General features: G+C 35.5%; 1 protein-coding gene across 6 annotated transcripts in view; it reads right to left on the bottom strand.

Annotated features, from left to right (window-relative positions):
• MIPOL1 (mirror-image polydactyly 1) overlaps positions 1–24,853 on the bottom strand; it is a 191,970-nt gene that overhangs the window by 111,390 nt on the left and 55,727 nt on the right. For all 6 annotated transcript variants that reach the window (XM_048306214.1, XM_048306216.1, XM_048306212.1 and 3 more), the window contains 4 exons: positions 24,493–24,598; positions 12,284–12,413; positions 8,227–8,260; positions 7,797–7,967 (listed from right to left, as the gene is read on the bottom strand). In XM_048306214.1, coding sequence (XP_048162171.1) covers positions 7,797–7,967; positions 8,227–8,260; positions 12,284–12,413; positions 24,493–24,598 — 441 coding nt within the window. The remainder of the gene's footprint in view (positions 1–7,796; positions 7,968–8,226; positions 8,261–12,283; positions 12,414–24,492; positions 24,599–24,853) is intronic.

The raw sequence follows: 24,853 nt of genomic DNA on the forward strand, positions 1-24,853 counted from the left end.
TTTTGATTTAATCAAACTCAAAGATGCACTCCAGGAATGCACCTACTGCATTCTGACACAAATGGTATTCCATCCATAGGACTTGACTATAAGTAGCCTGACAAAAAAACCCCAGACAAACAAAACACCCCAAACCAAAGAAATGCCCCTCTCCCCATTCTGGAAAGGGGTTAATGTGGATGTCAGATGCTGAGAATTACTTCATACTCCAGATCCACCACTATTTGTTCACACTACTTGCTAATACAGGCAAAATAAAACACAAAGTTGCAACCTGTGAACGTTGAAGGACCAAGTGAGGAAAAGCAAGTGAACATGCAGGCCAGGCATATTAGCCTTTTCAGACTCCAGATTAATGATAAAAATGAAACAAAAAAAAATCTTCTTTGTTCATTATAAAAAGAATTCTTATGCAGACTCATCTACGTATCCAAAATAACAAAGTAATTTTGCATAGTTTCCTTAGAAAGTTGACTAAGGAAACCAGCTTTTCATACAAAGCACACAACTTCTTTTTTTTTCCCAATTTTTAAGAAAATCCAACATTTTATCCAACAAGTAACCAAAGTGAAACTGGATTCAACACTCAGCACCTAACTTGAAGCTGTAAAGTGTTAAGTACCATGGAAAACTTACTTAAGGTACCTCTACAAGAGTTTTGGTACCTATAAACCTTATTGCATGCACAGTAATACTCTTCAGAGGGAATACTGTTTGAATTCTGCTTTTATTCACATTGGAAGTTTCCTCTATGGGTTGCTGCTACTGAAACAGGAGATCAATAAGCATACAAAATACATTTTTCCTCTCTTTCGTCCCAGGGTTTTGACATTAAATATTTAAATTAATTCCAGAAATTGGCTTGAAAGTCTAAGCTGTGTGAATATAAAGCTTAGCACCATGATAGATGAGTCAAACAGCAATTAATGGAACAAGCTTGCATGCAAATTTATTACCATTTTCAAAGGGGTGAGTAGCTTCTAGATATTGAAGAGAGGATGAATGTTCAACTGGAAATTCATTAAAGTTTACAATTAAAGATATCAAGCTTGATCATGCCCTCAAATACTATGCAGACAAGTATTTTCTGAATTCTGCACTACACACTGTTTGCAGAGGAACAACAGGTGATTTAACAATGCAAACAATGATGTGTCTCCGGGCATCATTCAGTCAAAACCTTACAGCAGCAAAAAGAAGAAATGCAGTATCAATTAAAATTTTGCTTCTAAAGCTCAAAAAAAAAGAAAAGCATAGCCCGTCTCTTCAAGGAAACACCGCATTAACATTTACATATTTACTCACACCTACCATTCATGGACTAAATACAAAAGTTCAGTATAAGAGCTCCTAAGGGTAATTTCCTTCAGATCCTTCTCTCCCTCCACTAATGACCTACCGTCTGACTGGCACTTCAAGCTGCATGAAGTATTAACTCAAAAAATACAAGACCTAATGCAACCAAAGCCTCACTAAAGTCTAAACTCAGGAATAACTGCAAAATACTTGCTTTCAGTAGTGAAATTCCAACTCCAGTGAAACCAAGCAGTTTCATGCTCTGTTAACAGATACCTGCCTACAGAGAAATCACAACCTCTGCTACATCACTGTGAGAGACAAACTGACACTACAAACATGGATTTGTAGTGTCCCTAAACCTTCTCTTACTATCCTGTTTGAACATCTCACCACTCCTCAGATTTCTTAATGCTTTGAAAACTGTGAATCACATACCCTTATCAAATTAAACAGAATACTATGGCAAAAGATTAAACAGGTGTTATGATTTGGGGGAACATTCTACAAAAATCAGAAAACCCAATGTAAGAAACCAAGAGGATTCTGTTTGGCCAGTTTCCTCTCTATTTAAGTCTCCAGTGGACTAAAGCTCCTACTTCAGAAGAAAAAAAATACTTCATGGTCTTCTAAATGCAGCCAAATATTTAACTGAATATTCTCCTGGAAAATATTCATGCTAAAGCCAGAACAAATATATCCAAGGTAGAGAGTCAGAGCACACCTAATCATCTTAGAAAGTAAAGAATTATTATATATTTTCAAACTGGATTTGTTTTTAGAAAAAGTAAGTAGCCAAGTAGTGAAGAACCTGCCCTTTTCTGAGATGCAAAAGATTCCTGATGCTCTTCAGCATCATTCACAATAATTTTACTCCACGTGTCCCAAATACAGCAACCATGGACTCAGTCTGGCACTTGGTGAGATTCACTTTTTCTTCTGAGAAGGAGCAAAGAAAACATGGATTTGACTGTGTTCTGTATAACATGGACTTCCTAAAACATGGATTTAGTCAAACATTCAAAGGATTATCTTTATTTAGGTACAGAGGAAATGAAATGTGTTATTTTAAAGCACTGTTGCAGTGCAATGCAATTAAACAGACTAACACTGCTAATCACAACCACTGCTCGTATAACTTCACTTTTTGTGATCTCCCTTCAGGATCCTTTTTACTCAGTCTTACCTCCAAAGAAGAGACATCTGTGAGCTTTACCTGAGGCCACTAGGTAATCCAAATAAAATCCACTCAGTGAATCCCAATAAAACTGACAACTATTTCATCAGCCCCTCTTTCTTTCCTCCCTGCACTCACTGTGCAATTTTTAATGTTAAATCTCAAATTATTTTTCTTTTTTAATCTACTCTGTATCTTACTGCATATCTCTGTTGCTTTCTGTCAGGACTTGGACTAAATTCACAGGGCAAAAGGGGTATCCTGCAGATAGGCGTCCTCTCTCTGTTTAACCATCCTGCTGGCAAGGAATTTCCCCATGCCCATTCATCAGCTATCTCTCAGAGAAAAGGATGCAAATGAGAACAACAGCAACTTGCTGCTGCCTTCCCAAAGTGAGTGAATGAGCAAGGTTTTTGGATCCTCAAAGTACAATAAACATCCCCCTTACTTTCAATTTCCTCCTGAAATAAGCCCATGACCAAAATCATCAGTACCCAATGGCAGCTGCCTGGTTCATAAACAAGTGTGAATACAGCATCCTACCTCTTCTTTTCCTGTTCCCAAAATAGCAGCGGCAAAGGGAAAAGTAGAGTAAGCATCTTGACAGAGCAGGTAGGAGGATATCATCAGATGTGCTCCTGCCAGCCAAGAACTTGATTAGCATCAAGTGTCAAGAAGTGCCAAAGGGTACCAAAACACAGTATAAAACCAAACTGCTAAGTAAAAGTACAAAAAATAACATCCCAAACTATGTTTTGGCATGCAAAGGGATCACCTCTGTCCCAAGAGTCATGAGGCATTGTAACCTGTCACTCGAGTATTCCCCAACTAAGAGTCCAAGATCTGTAAATATTTGTTTTCATTTACATTTCTTGTTTTTACATTTCATACACCTCTTGGGTTTACTACCTCAGTAAGACCTGTTCACTCATGTGTGCTGAGAATGCCTTAATGCTCTGTGAATCACAGGTAACACAGACCTCTACACACTGCTTGGTGTAAAAGGAGGAAAATTGCTTTAGCAGAACAAAACCAAAAAAAAAGCTAGCAAGAAGCTGACTAGTTGTAAGTGCAGATATTTATCAGTTATTACTAATTAGTGAAACTGATAATGATGGGAAGTCAAGCATAGTGCATCTCATCATTGTTTTCAGTGACAATAAAGTGCTGCCTGCTGCCAAACAGCGCCTCAAAATAGAGAAGGATTCTTTCACTTGCTTCAGATGAGCAACTGGGTGCCTGCCAATTTTTTACATGAACAGTCATAAGCATGTTCCTGCACAGCAGGATGTGGTCAAACTATTCAAAGCTGTAAAACCAGGTTTGCCTGCCAGTTATGTTATTGCTTCAAGATCAGTGTACAAGAGATGATACTTTGCCAGCCATGAAACCACTGCTATTCCTTAACAGCAAATTATATATCTTTAATATTTAAAACTCTGTATAGAACTGACCTGTTACCAATTTTAAAACTCCCACATTTACAGAATTAGTTAGGACTGGAAACATATCAAACACACAATCTCCTAATCTCTTAACGAGCTTTAAAAAATCACTTCCTTCAAGCTGTACCAATTAAAAAGTCCCCTTTCTTGTCTAAACCAGAAGAAAAGTAATTGTAATGTCTTAGTCAAGTCTTCAGCTGCCAACCCTGTAATGATATTAACATTCCTGTCCATAAGGTGTGATGTGGCTAATAGGTGGCTGAGACATTGTACTGTATTGCCTCCTGCTGGAAACCACTTCTTTAGAGTATTTTATGAAGATCACACAATGTGACTATGCCATATGGAATCTCTACTAAATGCCTGCCACTAACTGGATTACTCAAGCAAGAAAAGATTTCTGAAGAAAGGGAAAACTTTATTATGATCAACTGGACAAATAAGTTTTTTCCTTGAATGGGTTAAGACAAAACTGAACGTTACAGACAAGAAAATGATGTTTTATTTCTTTCAGAGGATCAGTCATAAAACACACCGAAGATCCTCAGTATCACACAATATCTGTTCACTAACAAACATATCTTAGCAAATACAACCAAACTGTTGAGTTTGTTTTTTTCAAGGGGGTTGATACAGAAGATGGATGTCAATGTTTAGCCATGCTTTAGTTGTTTGTTTATTATTCACTTGAAAATACATACTAAAAGTAGTATCAAATATTTGAGTTTATACCATTTCATTTGTTTTCACAGATACAAAAAGTAGTTTGCATATTTGCTCAGCAATCTAGCGAAAGATCTAAGATTACATACACTTGCACAGCTCAATACAGTGATAGAAGTGCCTCAATCTGCTTCCTAGTAAGAAGCAATGTTCACGTTGGAAACCTCAAAAAATACGCAGAGGTTCTTGGGTGTTACAGCTAGAAAAAACATTTTCATGGCCTTTCCAAGACATGGACAGTGCTCTTCATTTTTTAAAGACTAAAAGAATTATTCAAGTAAAATTCAAATAGAAGAATCACAACTAGCTAATCATCAAGTATGCTGCAACTGCAGTCCAGTTAAATGCAGCTCAGTAGTAGCTACTCAGTAGCTACCAGAAAAAGCATTATAAAACTGAATTTAAAAGACTAGTTGGAAGTAATCTGTATTTACCTGGTCATAGGAAATGCATAGTTTATAGAATGTCCATTCTCTAGAAATGTAACATATTCCTCACTTGAAATCAAAACAATGTGTTTGAGCTGTGAAGGCTTTCACATTATTGTTTCTTTCTAGGACAAATCAGAAATCCTGTAAGTTAACCCCCGAAAGCTAGACACTACTCATGTTCGTTGTGCTCAATTGTCAAATGCTGGGCTATTGCGAAGAAAATCACAGTGAAAAGTAACAGGTGCAGCTTCATCAAACACAGTCAGTCCAAATGCTTGCTACTGCATCGGTAGCTCTCCATCACATGGAACCAGCTATGGTGGTCACTCAAATGACATTGCTGTCTCCAGCACCACACAACAGCAACCATGAACAGAACAACACGGTGTGTCATTAAACATTCAACCTCCATTGCCCAGTGACCTCTGAACTTTACAAATGCATTTTCCAGAGGATAGCCACAGCCTGCTAATGGTTTACTCTATTTCTGCTTCTTCTCAACCTGCTCTCAATTCCCCCTTTTGTATTTGATGCCACTTCCACAAAAAGAAAAAGATTTTAACTTGCAGATGTTACGAATGCCTGAGGCAACCCCAGATCTAACTTCCAATAATTTGCATTTGTTATGCTAAGCATATACATCCCCTGAATTATATCTAGTCCCTTAGTGGTCTAATGCAGAATCCCTCTCCTATTGTTCTTGCTGTTAGCACTGTAATAACTACTGCTATTGCAATGTTAACAAAAGACTACTAATAATTCAAGTATGGTACAAATTCCCAAGGAATCATCAAGTCAGAAACACAGGTTGAAAAGGTAGCTGCAATTCCAAGGACCTATTTTCTAGATTCAACAGTAACAGCTGTAAAAGCATCACATATTTGAAAACACATGATGAATAGTTCTATTAATAACAATTAATTTAAAACAATGGTGGTATAAATTGCTAGCATTATTACAATACTACAGCTTAAAGTCAAATATTTAAATTTTCATTTGTTGAGGATTTATAAATCATTAATTTATTTTTTCATCTGCAGTATCTACTTAACATTACCTGTGATTTTTGCTGACATGCCTAAAGTGTCACCTAAAGTGGCTTTGCTAGTGGTGACACTTGAGCCATTACTATCTAAAACAATTATCTTTATTAATTTTCAAGCTGATTACTTGGAAAATATTACTCCTTAAACAGTCAGCTTAAAATAAATTAAATCAAAATGTGTATTAAAATGCCTGACAATGATATTCTTCTGACATTCATAGTTTTATGGTCCAAGTATGCCTGAAAGTCCACTTCAACAAAGAATCAAAAACTGAAAAAATGAAAATAAAAATATCAAGAGATTCTTCTCTTTTGCTGAAAGCTTTCCTCTTACAAGCTGCTCACTTTTCAAATGCCCTGTGCAAAGAAGAAAGAACATAAACTTTTGGAAGGGTTATTGGATGTTTCCCAGTAGCTGTGCTGGGAATATAAAAGGAAAAAAGTAGACTGAGAAAGTAAAATACCACCATTAATACATTAAAATTTTTTGCAATACATACTTGACAGACACACAAAATATTTTAAGCACCAGGCAGATGGAGATTTCAAGGTTAAAGTAGTAAAGAATGCAAAGACAATGACTGAAAAAAAGTGTGAAAATTACAGTGTATGTAGAGGAGGCACTTTTATCAGAAAACTTCTCAGTAGAACATAAATTCAATTAACATTATTGGTATCATTAAAGACCACAACCTGACTTTAAATCTAGTAGAAATTAGCTAGATGTGGGCCAACTTTGGTTACTTACATTAAAAAGCAAAATTTTCAATATTAGAAGAGTCAGATGAAATTTCTTGCCTGGCATAAATCCATAAGGAACTTCATCCAGCCTAAGATCTTTTCTCAGGAGATACACTCCCTACTTGGATTGTTCCTCCCTACAACTTATTCCTATTGAGTTAAAATTCTGTTAAAAAAATGGTGGGTAAAAAACCAAACTCAAGCCAAAAAAACCAACAGAAAAACTCTTCCATGAGATGAGAAAAGCAAGGATTCTTCTTTCATTTTCTTTACTCTTTATGGTGAAGAGAATGAAGACAATTACTGTTCTGTCAAAATAGGAAATTGCAGGCAATGAGTGATCTGAGTAGAAAAAAGAACCCAGATTCTTTCAAGTCCCATAGTAGATGGGTAAGACTTTGAGAGTGAAGGACCACATGCTGATTTTTATCTCCTGAATGTAAAGCAACAAAGGGAGGAATTGCTTGCACTGTTGCATGTGGTACTGTTGCCTTCCTTTAATGAATATTTTTGCTACTTATAACCCTTTATAAATCCTTCAGTCCCAGTTAACCGTCATCCAATGCATTTTACCAATACAGCATACCCCAAAACTAAGCCCTTAATAGATTTTCAGATTGGTCAACTCACTGAAAACTGTTTTGTTTTAGAAAGAAGACAGATAGTAAAGAAACACAAACAATACAAACATAACTTTTCTCGTGAAAAACAGTGATGCCATTTTAATGGGCACTACTACCATGAAAAAAAAGTTGATCACTAATCAGACATTTACTACAGGGGCTCTTCTCTGAGATTCTCAACAGAGGAAAGTATATGAAATAATTTTCTTCCCCAAAAGTAAAACAAAAAACCCAAAAACCCCCCAAAAACCAAAAAGAAAAAAAAAGAAAAAAAGAAATTTGCTACTGAGTGATTATATACTTGTATGGACTTACTTGAGATAAAGCAGCATCCCGTTGTTCTATTACTGCATTCATTTCCTCAGCTATTATTTTCTTTTTACGTTCTTTGGTCCTGTGTATTCGGTTCAGAATTATAGCTCCATTCTTCAGTATATCTATCCCTGTGTCTGCATTGTTTATTCTGTTCAGTAATTCCTGTAATGTCTACCAACAGCATTATATGTTAGTCAGACATGAAGTTTTAATATATTTTATTTAATATAGGGTTTTAATTAATAGGCACATGTGAATTGTAAATTGACTGAGTGAAGTTATTGAATTTTCATATTGCAGCAAAGATGTACATTATTAGTGTGTCAATTCTTCTTTTTCCCACATCTTAGTTCTTGAAACCCACTCAATTGAACTTAAGCCTCTAAGATATAAGACTGACATCAAGAAATCTCCTCAGAGAATGGCTTACCATGTCATTTTCTTCAGGGTTAATATTTTCTAGCCTAGAAAAAAGGGACACAGAAAGCCTGATCAGTAGCATTTCCTTAGTGCAGCAAAATGAGTTCGCTTTTTAAATCTTTAGAACCTCAAGTAATTTCATTCTACTAGTCTTTAGAGTCAACCATGACACTGAACATATTAAAGTGCCACCTGCTCGACTCCATCTTTCAATAATGCTCCATATCTTCAGCACTGACTTCAGACTGTTAAGTTATTAATGTTTACTGCTATATATGACTACAAGGATCAATTGTTCATATGTGCTTAGATGAAAAAAGTTCCCCAGTGATAGAAATGACTGATGCTTTTATTTTATTTATTTCTGGGCTTACAACTTTTACCTGATGTATTTTTTTTTGTTTTTACTGTACCCCAAATGAAACAGAACATGACTTTAGTTGATAGGGGTTTTTTTCATTTTTAAGTAATTATTTTCCCACCTCTTTCATCCAAAATGAGGGAAAAATCCCAAAGCAGTTGAAGTTACTTTAAAAATATTTTGATTTTATATCTTGCATAAAATAGGAAGCTAAGCCAATTCTCTGCAAGGCCCTTATTTAATTCCGGAACAAACCCGCCTGCACTTTCCTCCCTTTCTATTTCAACAGAACATATATTGACCTGTCAAATACAAAGATGATACGAGGAATTTAGTCATACAGCATTGAACACTGGCTGTGCAAAAGCAGTAAGTGATAGCACAAAAATCTAATAAATGGGATAGTACACATTTTATTTTACCTAAGGTTAGTTAAATGGACAGAGATCTCTTTTCTGGAAAAATGAACATATTAAAGTTACCTTACCACTCCATTGCTACTTACTTAATGGTGACTTCTACTAAAAGTAGCCTATGATATTTTAAGACAGATACAGTACCATTAAACATCTCCTAAACAGGCACACTCCTAAACAGTGCTGTGACAGGTGCTGCTCCAAAGCCATTATTTTAGCTAGCAAACATCATAGAACACTTGACAGCACACTACCGCATTTTCCATTAGTTTAGCAGATAACAGTACATAAGGCATATTAAATCAACCAGTATAGAAATAAACTTTTAAACAAAAAAGAAATATTTCAGAATACACTCTCAGTGTGTAACAGCTGGTATATTTATATGGCATTCACAAACAATAACCACTCCAACATATTCAGTCAGAACCAGAACTAAACAAAACAAAGTAAAAGCTAACCTTTGCTGGGTTTGACTTGTATTCATAAAGTAACACAAATAATAAAATAACAAACATAATAATATTAATTATTATATTATTATAATAAATTATCAGAACTGGATCCTTCTAGAGTTCCTGCTTTAGGCTTTTACATTGTTCTAAGTGCCCCTTCATGTGGGACTCAAAAATGGATCTCCAGCTAGTTTGTATTCACAATGAAAAGAACGGTATTTGTCAAAGTAAATTGGCAGGACTGACCCAGCTTCTCCAGAGGACCTCTACACTGCTAAAAGTGCGGGTCAACAAAATCACCCAGCCAACCAACAGGCTGGGTAAGCAAGACACCTTAGGGAGAAATGGGAGTGGGAAAAAGAACATGAACTTCTGCCATAGGCATACCTTCAGCATATTACTGCCACAAAGGATCTGTCTACAGGCATACAGACACCTCCTTAGGCGACAGTATTTTTTAAAAAGTAGCATCCGGAACTGTGTATTTGCCCTGCTAAGTCTCCCTGTGCTGTGCATAGACAATGAATGAAAAACTCATGATTTTAAACAGCAGTAACCAAGGATTCCTCCTCCCCCATTTCTAAACACATTCTGATAACATAACCCCTAGGGCCAACAGGGCTGAAAGAATTTTGGTTGTTACAGTTAAATAATGACAATAGAACTGCTCCAACTGCTAATTTAAAGAAAGCATTAAAGCATTTGATAAAGGTTGGCAGGCTGTTCAGTATTGCCCTCTTGTAAAGTACTCTGATTGGAATAAGTCCAAAGCAGATGGAAAGAGTGACCTCTGCTCTAAAACTTGATGAGTGTGGCACAAATAGGCAATGTTCTTTATAAAAACCCCAAACCTCTATGTGCTCCACATCTGAGACAGAGAACTTGACCTTTTGAACAACCACCATAAGGAAGGAAGAAAATATCAAGGGTGGTGGTTAGAAAAGAAAGTTGGTGTTCTCCACAGGGAAATCTCCTATGCCAGTTCTGAGACTGTGAATGGCATCAGGGTATCAGACCTCCATATAAAGCATCGGAAAGAACACCCAAGTGGATGACAGCCAATACAATTGCTCTTCTCTAAATGATAGCAATAAAGTGTAATAGCTTGGCTCCAAACTATCAGTCAAGGGAGTTACTGACTCTCCTGGGAACAAGTACTATTTCGGCATTCCCAGTGTATCCAGTGCTTTCTGCAATTACATCTTTCTGAGGAAGGTACCACACATGTTCTCTGAGAAACAGTTTCTTCTCTTTTCTCATATTTCTGCTTAGAACTAAGTCAGTTTTCCAGAACATGAGTGAAGCAGACAGAAGTGGTTGAAGGGAAAACAAGTGAACGTGTTCTGAGCGATTCATGCATTTCAAGAACTGCCACCCATATGTCTATGGATTCCACTGCAGAAAAAGCAGCAATATGCCAGAACCCCAAAAGTCATTAACTAGGTTTGTTGACCAGAATAATTAATTTTCTGCAGTACTTGAGTGCTTTAAGATCAAAGATCTTGAGTTTATGCTAACTATTTATATAAAGGATCATGTGATGTTTAGAGCCATACAAAACTTTCTTTACTCCTGGAACATATAAGATTGGAAGACTGGCAGAAGAAATTGGAGACTCAAGTAAGGCTCACAGTTATGATGTCTCTTATGGGAATTTAAAGTACATCTACGATTTTCTCAGAGATTGCTGTTTAAGGCAAGATTTCAGATGCATATGCACATATAATGGGCTCCATAGAGATATTTAACAAATCATGCACTAATTCTTGTGGGTATGCAATCTCCTAATCTTGCTGCTGAGTCATACTTGTGACAAATAGTGAGGCTGTGACAAACTCTAGTAATCTGTAAATTCTACAAAATAATGGTGGACATACTACGTGCAGATTATTGAAATTAATTTAGGTAATATTCTCTGACCCTAACTATAAAAAAAACCCAAAAGAAGATGACTGGTTTTCTGCCCTAAAGAGAGGTGTTCTTAGTAGAATCAACTATTTAAAACATAATTGCCTGCCATTTAGTTAACTAAAAACTGCACCTATTCAGTCTCCTCCCATGAAAAGCTTGTTTGCTTTGTACTTCTCATGGGAGAAAAGTAAGAGAAATTTCTCAGGCACTCTAGCCTTTATGGAGCTACCCTTTGGGGGACTAACAAAGATGATAAACCAAAATGATCACAATTCAGATAGACAAGGATTATATGGAGAGGCAAATTGTAGCTACAAAGCTGCCTATATCCCAAAGGGAGAAAGAAACCACTCTTGATAATTTTCTCCTGACTTAGTTCTGTTTAACATAAGACTGCCTGTTTCTGTTGGTATACATAAAAATCTATGAACTATTAATTGTACCCTTATTACCTTACAAACTGCTCCTACACTAAAGATAAGAAAAAAACCCATATATTTTTACTATGTCACCCATATCATTAGTAGAAATTTTGCTGAAAGAAATGTCCAGTAGGCTTAAAGGCTTGATTGATTTCCTATATGTTGCAACTTTTGACTGACGTTCTGGTACTCTGTGTCAAAAGATCCCTATAAAATGTCACATTCATCTTATTTCTCCCTCAATAAATCAATACCAAAGCTTTTGATTATATTTTTAATTTTTGTGATCAAAATTATTCACCTTCTCTCAGTCTCCAGAGAAAAATACGGTTTTACAGGATGGCTAACAAATTAACCAATAACACAGTAAGACTAGCCCTAGTCTATTTTATTGCACAGATAATAATGTACTAAGTTTTCCTATTACCACTGTTGAGCAGTTTATGACTGTCACAGACTGACACAACAGCCTTTTTACATGGGGCAGGAAATGTATACTTACTCTTTCAGAGACTCTTCTAAACGCTGGACTCGTAGAAATGCTTCATCTCTCTCTTCATTGGCTAACCTAAGCCTTGCCATGACAGCCTCATCACGTTCCCGTTGAGCAGAATAAACTTCTTCCACCAGGGCTGCAAAAGTGTGTTCAACAAATAAGTTTGACGAGGAAAAGCACTATTAGATGCACTTACATTGGCCTTTGCCACCACCTCCTAAAATCAACACTTCTCCAATGACCTTGGATTATTCTGCGTAAGGTCTATATTACTTCTTAAACACAACACTAAATTGCTGTTAATTGCTAAAATCAAGACTTTAAGGTATTAAATAAAGCTATGTGTTTTCAAATTCACCCCTCTAAAATCTAACAGGAAGAAAGTGATTTGCTGGGCATTCTGAATACTTGCTTAACAGTAAAGTAATTCTTAAAGCTCCGAATCATGTAAGACAGTAGCAAGTTTCTTCTAGGACACAGAGTTAAAAGTAATCATGCATTAAAACTCCTACTGCTTCCTATCAGGGTAGCACAGTGATATTAAAAATTCTAATATTTTTATAGTCTGTCTCTAGTATCACAAGAGTGGCACAGCTGGCATCTCTCCTTCTCTGCCAAGCCTTTACTTTATTGTGTAATATACTGTTATATTATCTGTTACAGCATACATGGACCTTGGAGCATTAGGTACCAATAAACTAAGATTTACTGTCTATCCTTGGGAGCAAACTAACACCTTCAAGTCATTCCTCATCCTGAGCTTACATTTTCTCCCTGCCTCTCCCCTGTCAATATGTCTAACACCATTTTTGGCACACTGCCAGAATCCTTACTTCGGCCCTGCCTCCACTAAAATCTTTATTCATACTTTCATCATTTCCCTCTGCAATACTGCAAATCTCTCCTCACAGTCATCATAAAACCATGATTTCAAAATGTCTAGGGACTTTCAGGATGCTGTAAGACCACTGTCACTCCAAGACAGAAGACTATATCCTCTCACTGGCACCTCAAAAAACTCAATTGAGATCTGTAGGTTCCTGAATTCTCCTTGTCCTTTCTAGTCTGTCAAACTGGGGTACAGCTACAGTCTCCTAACATCACACTACAGTCTTTTTCAAATTTTGGTATTTATTTCTCAAGAACTTTCTGTATTAAGCCATTGTTGATGGGCTTCCTTACTCCCTTCAGAACTCTCTGCTCCTCTCTGAACCACTGCTTAAGTCATTAAGATGTCAAAGAAAGGTTTCCTCCCTCTTTACTTCCTCCCTTTTACTAAAAGCCTAGAGCTTTTATCCCTCCATTCTCACCTAAATTGACATCAACTTTTTTGCCATTATTTGTTATTTTACTCTTATTTCACCTCTGTACATTATTGCACAACAACTTCATAGTGAAATATATAATGAAACATTATATTGTTCTTCACAGAATGAAACAATAGAAACACAGCAGCACACTTTTGTAGCAGCTATATTGCTGGCACAAAATACATTTTATCAGTACCAAGAAAAAAGGAATCCTCTTGCCCTCAAGCTGGGGAGAAGACTGTCACTGAGGAGTAAGGAAGCATTTTTTGCAGGGCTAGCAGAAGGTTGCAGGCTAACAGCAGATTACACAAAATCAGATAGGGAAAGGCTAAACGTAATTTCTGAAAGTGCAGTCCCTCCCCTTACAAAAAGTCTGCAGAGGAGCTACAAGCCTAGTCATCAGGCCAGAGTTGTAACAAATTGTGTCCCAACAACAACCACAAAAATTCAGCATCAGAAGCACAGATTTTGAAATGTATGCCAAAATTAACAAACAATGATTAAATTCTCCTTTATCCAGAAGAATAGTGTCTTTTTTTCCTTAAAGATCTATTTCCCCTGCTTGCAACAAGAAAGTCTGCTTGACAGGGAGTTAAAAAACTAAGACAGGAGTAAGGCAGCTGTTACACTGGATTTGCACTGGCTGGTATCCAGCAATAAGTTTGCAGCACTTGCAGAGAATGCATCTGATATCTGCAAGGTAGGTGGCTCAGCAAGAAAAAGAAAAAACCATATGAGATAACCTAGGCTGCGCATTTCAGCGCACCAGACTTCCACTTGGATTGCTGAGATCTGTGATGGCAGGGAAACCAGTGCCAGAGCACTGACTACCTGGGTAAACTACAGTGCAACTGCTATGTCCTGACTGGATCTGGGATACACAAGTAGTTTGATTCGGTATGGTAATTATTACCTATCAGTACCTTTATATATTTATTTGCTATAGTTTTTCCAGTAAATTATGTCAGTTTATCTAGCATCATGACAGACACATGTCACAGAGAACCCTTTCCATAAAGCTGCAAGTGGAAACACTATGCAATTTTCATAACGAAAACAAATCCTGGAATGAATAGAAAGTTGTCTAAAATAACTGAAGATTTGGCACTTATTACTATTCTGAGGTTAATTATTTTCCAGTTTAGTTAACTTCTTTCTGGCCTCTTAAAGTGCACCCCTTCTATCAGACCTTAGAACATCTTAATCTCAGCACGAAAACCCACAATTTGTTGACTCCTGCAATGGATCTTGAATGTACATGTACACTTAGAGTGACTGTCTTTTGACATATCTAATTCCCTTTCTGTGTAAGTACAACCAGTGGTAATAATGACTATACAGGCTTTTAAAAAACAGCTTATTGCTTATTTGTCATTAAACCAAAGTGATGTACATTCAACAGTATGAAAACATTCAGAAAAAGATAGTTTTCAAGTTACTTAAGCATCCTGCTTATCTGAAATCTTACCACCCCTGATAGCAGCTCAGAAGCTGATTGCCTTGAACAGTGAACCTTTCCCTCACCCAGAAGTCTATTACAAAACACTGTCTTTTGACTATCAGCTATGAAAAGTGACTTAAATTGAGCAACTCTTGTTGTTTTCATATCCGTCCTCTAAATTAAAGCATTGGTGTAAATATCCCAATGACCAGATCCACCAACTGCATTAAAAAAATATTTATAGTCATTCTATATCAATTACAAGTGTCTGGCTTTTGGTTCTGTTTCTTAAAGGTAATATTGCAAGCCAATTGTTTAACATTAAAACAGATTAGGGGAAATGTAGAAAATCATGTAAGATGCTTGCACAGTAGTCAAAGTTTAAAAAAAAAAAGATACTTAGATACATGGCATTTTAATACAACATAGCAATACTGACACTTCCAAAAGAAATTACTTATTTAAAAAATACTTAAAGACCTCCTCTAACTCATTTTAATGGTCTACAGAAGACTAACTCACCTGATTTCTTTACCAGCGAAGCCTGAATTTAGGTTTGATGTTTTTGTTACCCAATGCCTGTACATTTCTGACTCTAATTTAATATTTTATTAATTCCTTTTTCCTACTATAGGGAGTATTATAAGAGTCACATGACTGCAGGTAGTCTGAGCATTCACCATTCACACTGAGCTATGGATGAGTCACAAGTAGAAGTTCAGGACTGTAAGGACCACAGCATTCTTGAAATAAGTGAAATGCATACACATTTGGGTCTCAATGCAGCAGCTAAGCAAAACATTTTGTGCCATATCTAGGAAAACGCGTGCTGTAAAAGCTGTCCAGGTAGAGTCTATGAAAGAGTGACATGAAATTCTTTCATATTAGAAAGAGTAAAAATTATCCAGATTATCATCCCTATGCTTCTTAAAAATGCAAGGTGAAGATGGATTGAGAGTAACACTAAGTCATGCTTCTAAGTTCCATTCAAGGTATGCCATATCCAGCAAAATACTGACTCCATACTGCCACACTGACTCGGCGCCTGATCCAAAGGAAAAACAGATCCAGCTACTTTGTCACCAACTGCTCTCATTGACATTACAAGGTTTTCCTTGGGGACCTTCTAGTGGCATACTAACCAACCAACCCTACCCTTTCTGTCTTGAGGCCTGACCAAGAAGAAACACAAATTCTTATAGAACTCGTATTTCAAGCAAGAAAATGACACACAAAAATGAAGTATGAGTAGTCTAGTATTAAGCTAAAATTAATTGTGCAATTTACTAATTCATATATATATATAATGGCATTGAAGAGTCAAAATATTTAAATCCCAGAGAACTGAATTAAGAAAAAAGGATTATTTTCCCAAGCTTGCAAATACTGTAGTATATAACAGTACAGCATTACTATTTAGTTGTATAAACTTTATTTGTTTTGGAAGAATTTATTAACATCTTTCTCCTTGTAACTAAAACCCCTGCATAGTCTAAAAGAGCTCTTTATTTTAAAAGAATCATTATGCTAAACTCATCAATTCTAAAACATTTTTAGTTTTTAGTAAAGAAAACAATTGTAAACAGAGAGCTTTTGTAAGGTAGATAGCTATTACAAAGTTCACTTAGAAAATCAATATAGCATTTTAGCTGGAATTTGCTCATTAAACACCCACAGCTCTAATGCAAATTATGATGGAATGAATAAAGCAAATACATATGCTTCTTTCTTTTTATTAAATGTAAAATCTACTGTTAATTGCATCTGGTATGTCATATAAACTTTTCTCCTTAACCATTAAATGGAAGCTTTTACAAAAGTCATTAGAGATTCTCTTTCTTTGACTTGTATAAATTTCAATATTTGTTCAGTAAAGGTTCACAGCAGTTAAATTACATTAACAAATATTATTAGCTACTATGTAAGCCAACTAAGTAAAATACTTATATTGCAGGTAAAACAAATCAATGGATGTTTACAATAATATTTGGATATGTCCATTTTTAAACAAGCTTATCAAATATCATGTAATTCTTAGTCAAATGAGGGAGACTCAAAGTAGATTTTTTTATCCCAAATACTCAAATTTGTTTAGTAAGCTAATTGTTTTCTAATATGGGCAAAAGTAAATATGAAGAAGATGAACCATACCAAGTATGAGTTTACTGAGTCAAAGCAGTGTACATATTTTCTTAGTTGAACCTGATTCTTTTGGCAAACTTATCTCCTATACTTTTTAAACCACCTTTAAAACATGAGAAGGTGTGCTGGAAATCATTCTAGTTTAGACAGCGGTTCATGATTTTCCAAACATGGAACTTTGCGGGGAGCAGGGAAAGCACGACTGCCAGGATAAAAGTCTGTTTGCTTATTTCCTAGAGGTCATCTGCGTAAATAAAATAAACAGAGTAAGAGAAGAAAAAGAGAAAAATTTTGTGACTTAAAACATTTATGGCAGCAGAAATCACGTCACATTACTAATTAAAAAAAAGTAAAATTGGAATACAGGCCAGATCTTAAAATATGAGATCACTATCCACACTACTACTGTATTTAAGAAGATACAGTAATATTATAACACTACAACAATTGGTTTTCAAGATAGGCCAGTTTTACAGAAATAATAACAGTATTTTGGACTTTGCAAGGTGTTTGTCATCAAACGTGACAAAATACTGCTCTTGGCATTGGACTGTGTAAAAAAAAAGTGATCCAAGAAACAGTGCAATTAAAACTTTATTAATAGTTTTTGCAACAAGCACTAGTTATAGTGATCATTTAATTCAAAGGAAAAGACATGGTGAGAAAGCTTTTTTGTTAATAACAATGTATTGCTGCAGAGGGTCAGGGTTTTGCAGTTTAAGATTTAGTATTCAAGATCACTGTTCACTGAACAATAAGTGACTTAGGATTTTCTTTGGCATTGATTCTGATACATTCAAAGTAATTTTACTAGTTACTTGTGCCATTACAACAGCAAGAAATACAAATGAGATTATACACTTTTACAAAAAAGGCTCTGAGCATTTTAAATATTCAAAAATTGACTGAAATAATAATAATGACAAAAAAAATTTCAATGCATGATTTGACTGCTGTTTCATGAAGGTATACAGACCTAAGATAGGAGTGAATGTTGAAATCATGGGAAAAATGAAACAAAGAATATTTTCTGTTTTCTGTCCTTTGGATATGTATATTCTGATGGAAAAGTAGAAGCAGGAAAGAACTTGCTTGGCCCAGTCATTCTTGGAATTCAAGATTCTCATAATGAGCTGCTTGTTTATTCTGCTCAGTTGCTTCTATGAAAAAACTGTCAGATGAAATTTATCCTGCAAGAGAGGTTTAACTGAAACTTTTCAGGGATTTTTGTTTTGCTTTCACTTCGTACTTCTGGGTAGCAGCTATGTGAATGTGAGGAATTAGAGAAGTATACTGGGAAAAGAGGTGCAATGACTACCTGCCTTTTCATTTTCATCAGTCCTCCCATTCCTGGGAGGAATTGCTGGGTCTCCATCTGTCTGATCAGAAGAGAACTTGGAAACTATCTTTGCCATTTCCAGATGGGCAACTATTATTAAATTTTATTTAACCATATGGATATATGCTTGTTCTCCTTACAGAAATACAAACATGTACGTATTTGTTATCTACTCAAAACAGAAATCAAAATCCTCTGAGATTTCCTTCTACTAAATTTAATGACTGTGCTCACAACTCTTAAATAAGTCAATCTTATAGCCAAATTAAAAAAAAAAAATCCCTGCATTGCTACAAAAGCCTTTAAAATGTGTCATTAATTGGTCTCTGCTTATACATGTTACAAAATGCAGATAATCCCTAGAAATGTTCAAATTCTAAAGCCCTTACAAAGTTCTTATTCAGGTTAATGGCAAACTATCAGGAGCTCCAGGGCTGACTGTCAACTTAAAAATAGTGCTGACATGTTCTATTACAAAATAGACAACTTAAGTTCCCAGCTCTTTTTTGAAAGTCACCATTCATTTACTTTCAGTTATGACGTATAACTGAAAAATAAAAGTAAAATAGTGATAAGAAGATCATAGGAAAACTATTTAAGAGTTTTCACCAGTCTGTACCAGGAGTTATAGACTAAAAGTAATTTACACCTAAATATGACTTTATAGATAAAGCAGTCTGGACAAACACTGATAGAACACACTGACTTCTTTATTGCTTTGTGTTTGTTGTATGTATTTAGTGCATAGCATTCATCTGCTTCTACATTTCCAATGCTATAAACAGAGTGTTCTTAATAAAAGGCTAAAGTTGCTTAGTGGCAGCACTGCACAGGGTTTTCTTTGTGTACTCAGATCGCAATTCAATTAAAAAAAAAATAAAGTGGGAAAGAATAGGAGAGAGTATTATACACAGACCCCAAGGCAGTTCTTGTGAAAGCCAATCCCTGTACAATACTTAAGCCTCTGCTTCTAATACACTAAACACAGCTGACTTCAAAATTCAAACCATAATGCTGTTAAACTTTTTTTTTCAGTGAATAATTACTGATGCCTGAATATTTACTTTTAGGGGGAAAATATAAACATTGCATTAAAGCTTGCAAGTTATAATTTGTTGTGTTAAAGTTCTGTAATGCCTCAAGAAGTAGATTATTTGCAGACCTTTTTATTCTTGAATAAAACCCAATTCTTTATGCTCATCTAGCACTTGTGTGGAAGAAAGAAGGGCCAGACTAGTCATAAAAAATGCAGAAGAAACTGGCCTGCTTTTTACATAAAATCTCCACCAACCAATAGCTTAGTAATTGACATTTTAATCAATGCCAACTCGTCATATATTGTACTTCAAAGAGCTGTACACAACTTTTTGACAATCAACAATTCTGACAATCTGAAGGTAAAATCACATTGTTTCCAATTAAGCCAAGAATTTCTCAGTCACGGTGCCCCCACCTTGGGGTTTTTCCTGTTTTTTAGATGGATTGTCTATCTTCCCATACAGAGGATTCAAATCCTACAGCTATTTTCGAAATTGTGTTATTTATCAGGAAATATTTTGAAAATACATTCAGGAAATAGTATTTCATAATGAAGCATTTAGTAGGACAAACCCCCTAAGAACTGTATAGACTAAATATATAAATAAATTATGCACAGAAAACTGGTTTAGGGAAGTATATGCATTACCTCCTCAAACTGAAAAATATCATTCATATTTAAGTTTATAAACACGAGAGTTGGGAACTTCTGAGTTCTTTTGGCTAAAGCCCAATATTGGCCTTATTTCAGTTTAATTGGAAGAGGATCTTGAATTCATCTTCTCCATGAGATATCAGGAACCTGGATTTCTGTTTGTACCAAAGGTTAATAAGAAATGTGTCTGCAAAAGTCAAACAGCATTAAATACCAAAAACTGATTATTATTCTGCAGGAGTTGTTCTGTCATTCATAATCTCTCCATGCTCCAACCTTCCACAGCTAATCTTTAATGGATGACATGCAGGAAAGAAAAATAACATCTAAAAAGGGACTCTAAAGTGAGCTTTTAAGAAATGGAAAATACTTTTCTTCTGTGCTGAAAGTTATTGCCACCCAAAGTTTATTACTAGCAAGATTACTTATTTCCTCTTACTTTATGGATATTAAATCAAATTAAGCTAATAGCTACTTGGATATTTGTTTCACTTTTGCTATTAAATCTATTGCATATGCATACTCAGTAATTATTTTTCAAGTTAATTTAGAAAACTTCAAATAATGTTCATGAATATTTCCACACCATATTCAAGAATTCCAAAATACCGCAAATGTATATTCACAACATTTTCATAAAAACAGACCTGAAATAGGGACTTCATTGTAGGTATACTGCCATAGTTTCCAGGAGACTGAAAGTTGTATAATGTATACCACCATATTAGAAGTACTGCTTTCCTTTTTCCACACTGTTATTTCCTATCATTACCTTAGTCTTTCAGAGAGCATCTACAGAACGCTAATACAGTTCTCAGGCATCAAAAAAGGCGTGAAACCCATAACAGGGCTGGACTCAATCCTGCTGAGCTGATGTTGATTTAAAAAAGTATTAAATTTTGGTAACATTATTATTAGATACTGGCACAAAAAAACCCCCAACTCACAGAATTGCCATTGCTACAGAAAGATTTAAGGATAAATATTTTTATTATATTTTTGTTCAGAATTATTCTTAGTCTCAGTATATATTGCGATAGCAACAAAAATATTCCAGGAGCTGAGGTTCTGATGCCAACTATGGTATATCTTGCTGCAGTAATGGAACTGTGAGAAGAATAGGGCTTTGATATTTTTTCCAGTCTAGAGAAGTTACCACTATGCTCTGTAACTCTCTCTTACACTCAACCAGCTCCTTCCTTGAAAAGCTCCTATATATCCTCTGTTTAATTCTTCCATTAGGAAAAAACGAAGTCACTTATTACATCCATCCAAAGTGAGAATTGTTCTCTCAGCTAGTTGTTTTGAAGACTTACTCCTTTGCAATGCCTCCATCTTTATTTTCCAGTCTGTCCTCAGAAAGATGTATGCTCCTTCCTTTTTCCACTCCCACAGGTGGCACCCACTCCCTTTTCTGTTCAACATATCAAAGTTCTGCACACCCAAATTTCAAGATTTGTCTGTTCTTCATACCCACTTCACACGTGGTGTTCCCTCTGTCCTTACACTATCCTGGTGTCTGTTCTTTCATGATGTGCTCTTCCCTTGGTTTTCCTGATGTTGCCTCCATCTCTGTTCTTCTTCATGACAGGGAGTGAAACAAACAGTACTTTCTTGACATTGGGTTAGAATGACACAAAATCCAACAGAAGAATAATGAATAAACTGCAGGAATCTCTAGCAACTGTGACCACCAGAAACAATAGTCTTTAATGCTTAAAAATCTGAAACCAAAACTTCAAATTCTCTAATTTTCTTTAGCCATAACTAGCTGACATAGAGATAGGGACCCAAAGAAGTTTTAAAATCCATTTTCAAGGCTAGCAAAATTCAAAAATAAACGTGTTCTGAAAAGAAGTTATTTACTGCACACAGTATTATATTTTTCTTCCATCATGTGTATCTTCTGCCTTAATTCTACTTTTTCTTCTTTTCTCATGAAGGATTTCACAAATTTACACTTTTTTCCTCACTTTTTCCTTTGAACAATGTAAAAATAATAAACTGACAATCTTTGGATTATTTGTTTCTGTAGACGGTTATAACTCCATTTCAAAACGCCCTTTGTCTTCACTTTCCCATTCTTTCCATGGGACTTGTTTAGGTAAAGCCTATCAATTAGAGGGCTACCTTTTAAAACAGAATTCTAATATTCCTCAAAGTAGATAACACTTTTATGGTGTACCTTTCTTATGTTCTTTACAATATAATTTTGTGGAGTCACTTACTTATCATAAAGTCAGTACTAAGTAATAATAAAAATGCAAACACCCATATTTACAAGCTTCACTCTACCATGTGTTATACACTGCAGTAATTAAACATTAACTAGTAATATGAAATCACAGCAGCATGTGTTCTCCCTTCCTCAAAGAACTTAACGCAGGGGGATAAGGTTTTCCTTAAGCACACTGTCTGCCCTTTATTAGGTTCTGCTTGTCCATTAGAACTCTCCCCAAGGCTTTTATGAGAGAGGCACACATAGGCTTCCACAAATCCAGTTTGGTTCACATAATTCCAGATTTCAAACCATTTATCCAAACTTGGTAACATTCTTAGAACTGTAAGACAGGAAACAAAAAAACTGTGAAATATTAACGATGCTTCCTTTTAGCAAACAGTTTTAAGTAGTAAGGAGCCTCTTGCCCTCTCTCTTCAGCATTTAAAGGATTTTATACTTCCTGTACTCATAAAAGGAGAAAAAAAGGTTATTTTTTAAAGGTCATTGTTATTACACTCTGTAGCTCTCTTTAAAATTTGGTTTGTTCTTCCTTTTAAAACAAAATAAGCATGTTAAATTAATATATCCATATTCATGCCATTCTGTTTCGAAGAGAAAAATATGCTGAGGACATCATTAGAAAGTTTAAGCAGTAGTGTAGAAAAACAACAATTTCCTAACAAGTATTTCAACTGTATGCATAAAAATGAAACTACCCCTGACACACCTTTCTTTCCAGGTTTTAATGAGCAATGAACACCTATATCAAAGAGAACCAAGTACAGAGGTAAAACACTGGGCAAATATCCAGGAACAATCACAAAACTTCATATTCAACTCAAACAAGTTGCATTAGCTTTTGGCTGGTGGATATAACAACAACACATAGTGCAGCTTTTTTTTTCTTCTGAAAATAAAGCAAGCAGATATATGAACTTAAATAAGAATAAAATTATGCCTGTATTTCATTTTTTTCTTAATATGTTGATTAGATTTGCCTTTCCCTTCCCCCACTACAGAAAACCTAGGAACTCTCTTTTCCATCTATAATATTCACAGTATACTGTATTCTCAGGAGTTTGATATTAAGTGGAAAGTCAGCCATCTGTTTTTCAGCTAGAGAGTTTATTATCTGCTCCATTTTCCTGAAGACAATTATTCCTCCCTTACAAAATACAAGTATTTTGGGGACAGCTATTAGCACTATTAATACTCTATGAAGCGTGTGTGATCTATGAGGAAACAATTTTACCAAGCTTACACTCTCTTTCTGAACAAATGCTACAATGAATTTATAAAAGCACTCCCATTAAATTTTTTAAACATCTCCATGAAAACCTTATTTTTCATCTAGTGGCTACACTGTATACACAGTCACTTTTCAATAATAAGAATGCTCAGCTTCATTACATTAGCAGTTTCCACAAGCACAGCATACGAACTGTCTCCATGCCTGTATGTCTATCTAAAGAATAATTAATAACAAATATAAGCACACATTCACTTTCAGCTATAAACTTAAAAACCTTTCCTTCTGAGAATTCATACACACTTCATTCACTGGATATACGCCAACATCCGACGAAAATTCATTTTAACTACCAAAAGAGCAGATTTTTCAAGAACATTGCGGGTCTCTAGTCGAGGTGAATGTGAGACTATCTCCAAACACGGGGAGGGGGTAGTATTGCTCTGAACCAGCTAAAACAATAAGTGCTATTTGAACTGCTGGTTGAAAGGTAGAGGCACTGGTAATCATTATTTCCCCTTGTTTGTTCAGGACCTTCCAACAAAACAAACAACCTTTTTGTGATTGGATTGACATGGTGTTAACAATGCATTTAATGCCCAAATCAGTATGAATACAGGTAAAGCTCCTACTAATACCAGTACCAGGATGTTAAAGCCATCTATTTTCTAAGCAACTCTAAACAACCACACATTAAAAAAAAAAGTCAAATCTTCCCTCCTTTAGCAAATAAAGCTAACATTCACTAGGCCACGTCATATAGCAACCACAGGTACTGTATGAGCCATACAGCCATCTGTTAAATGCTTGCCTACTGTACCTGCAATCTTTTCTGCAATCTTAGCTTCTGTAGCTCTGTCTTGCAATTCTAAGTCCAGTTTCATTGTCTTCAGCTCCTTGTCCTTTTCAGCCAGCTTATCTTGAAGCTGAATTGAACAAACGGACAGTAAGATTCTTATCTGGCTGAAACTGTCAACCAGTTATTTCAACCACAATAAAATTGTAAATAACAATTTCTTACCCCCAAAATACAAACACTAAGCATTACAGCAGAAGTTCAAATTATTGTATTTATTTGTTTAAAGAACAAATGTTACTAATATATTTTTTAACATCTGGCCTATCTTGCTCTGTGAGACAAGTAGCAATGCACATGCCACTGTTTTTATTTGGGATTCTCT

Source organism: Corvus hawaiiensis, chromosome 6 (assembly GCF_020740725.1).
Source record: "Corvus hawaiiensis isolate bCorHaw1 chromosome 6, bCorHaw1.pri.cur, whole genome shotgun sequence".
Taxonomy (NCBI): domain Eukaryota; kingdom Metazoa; phylum Chordata; class Aves; order Passeriformes; family Corvidae; genus Corvus; species Corvus hawaiiensis.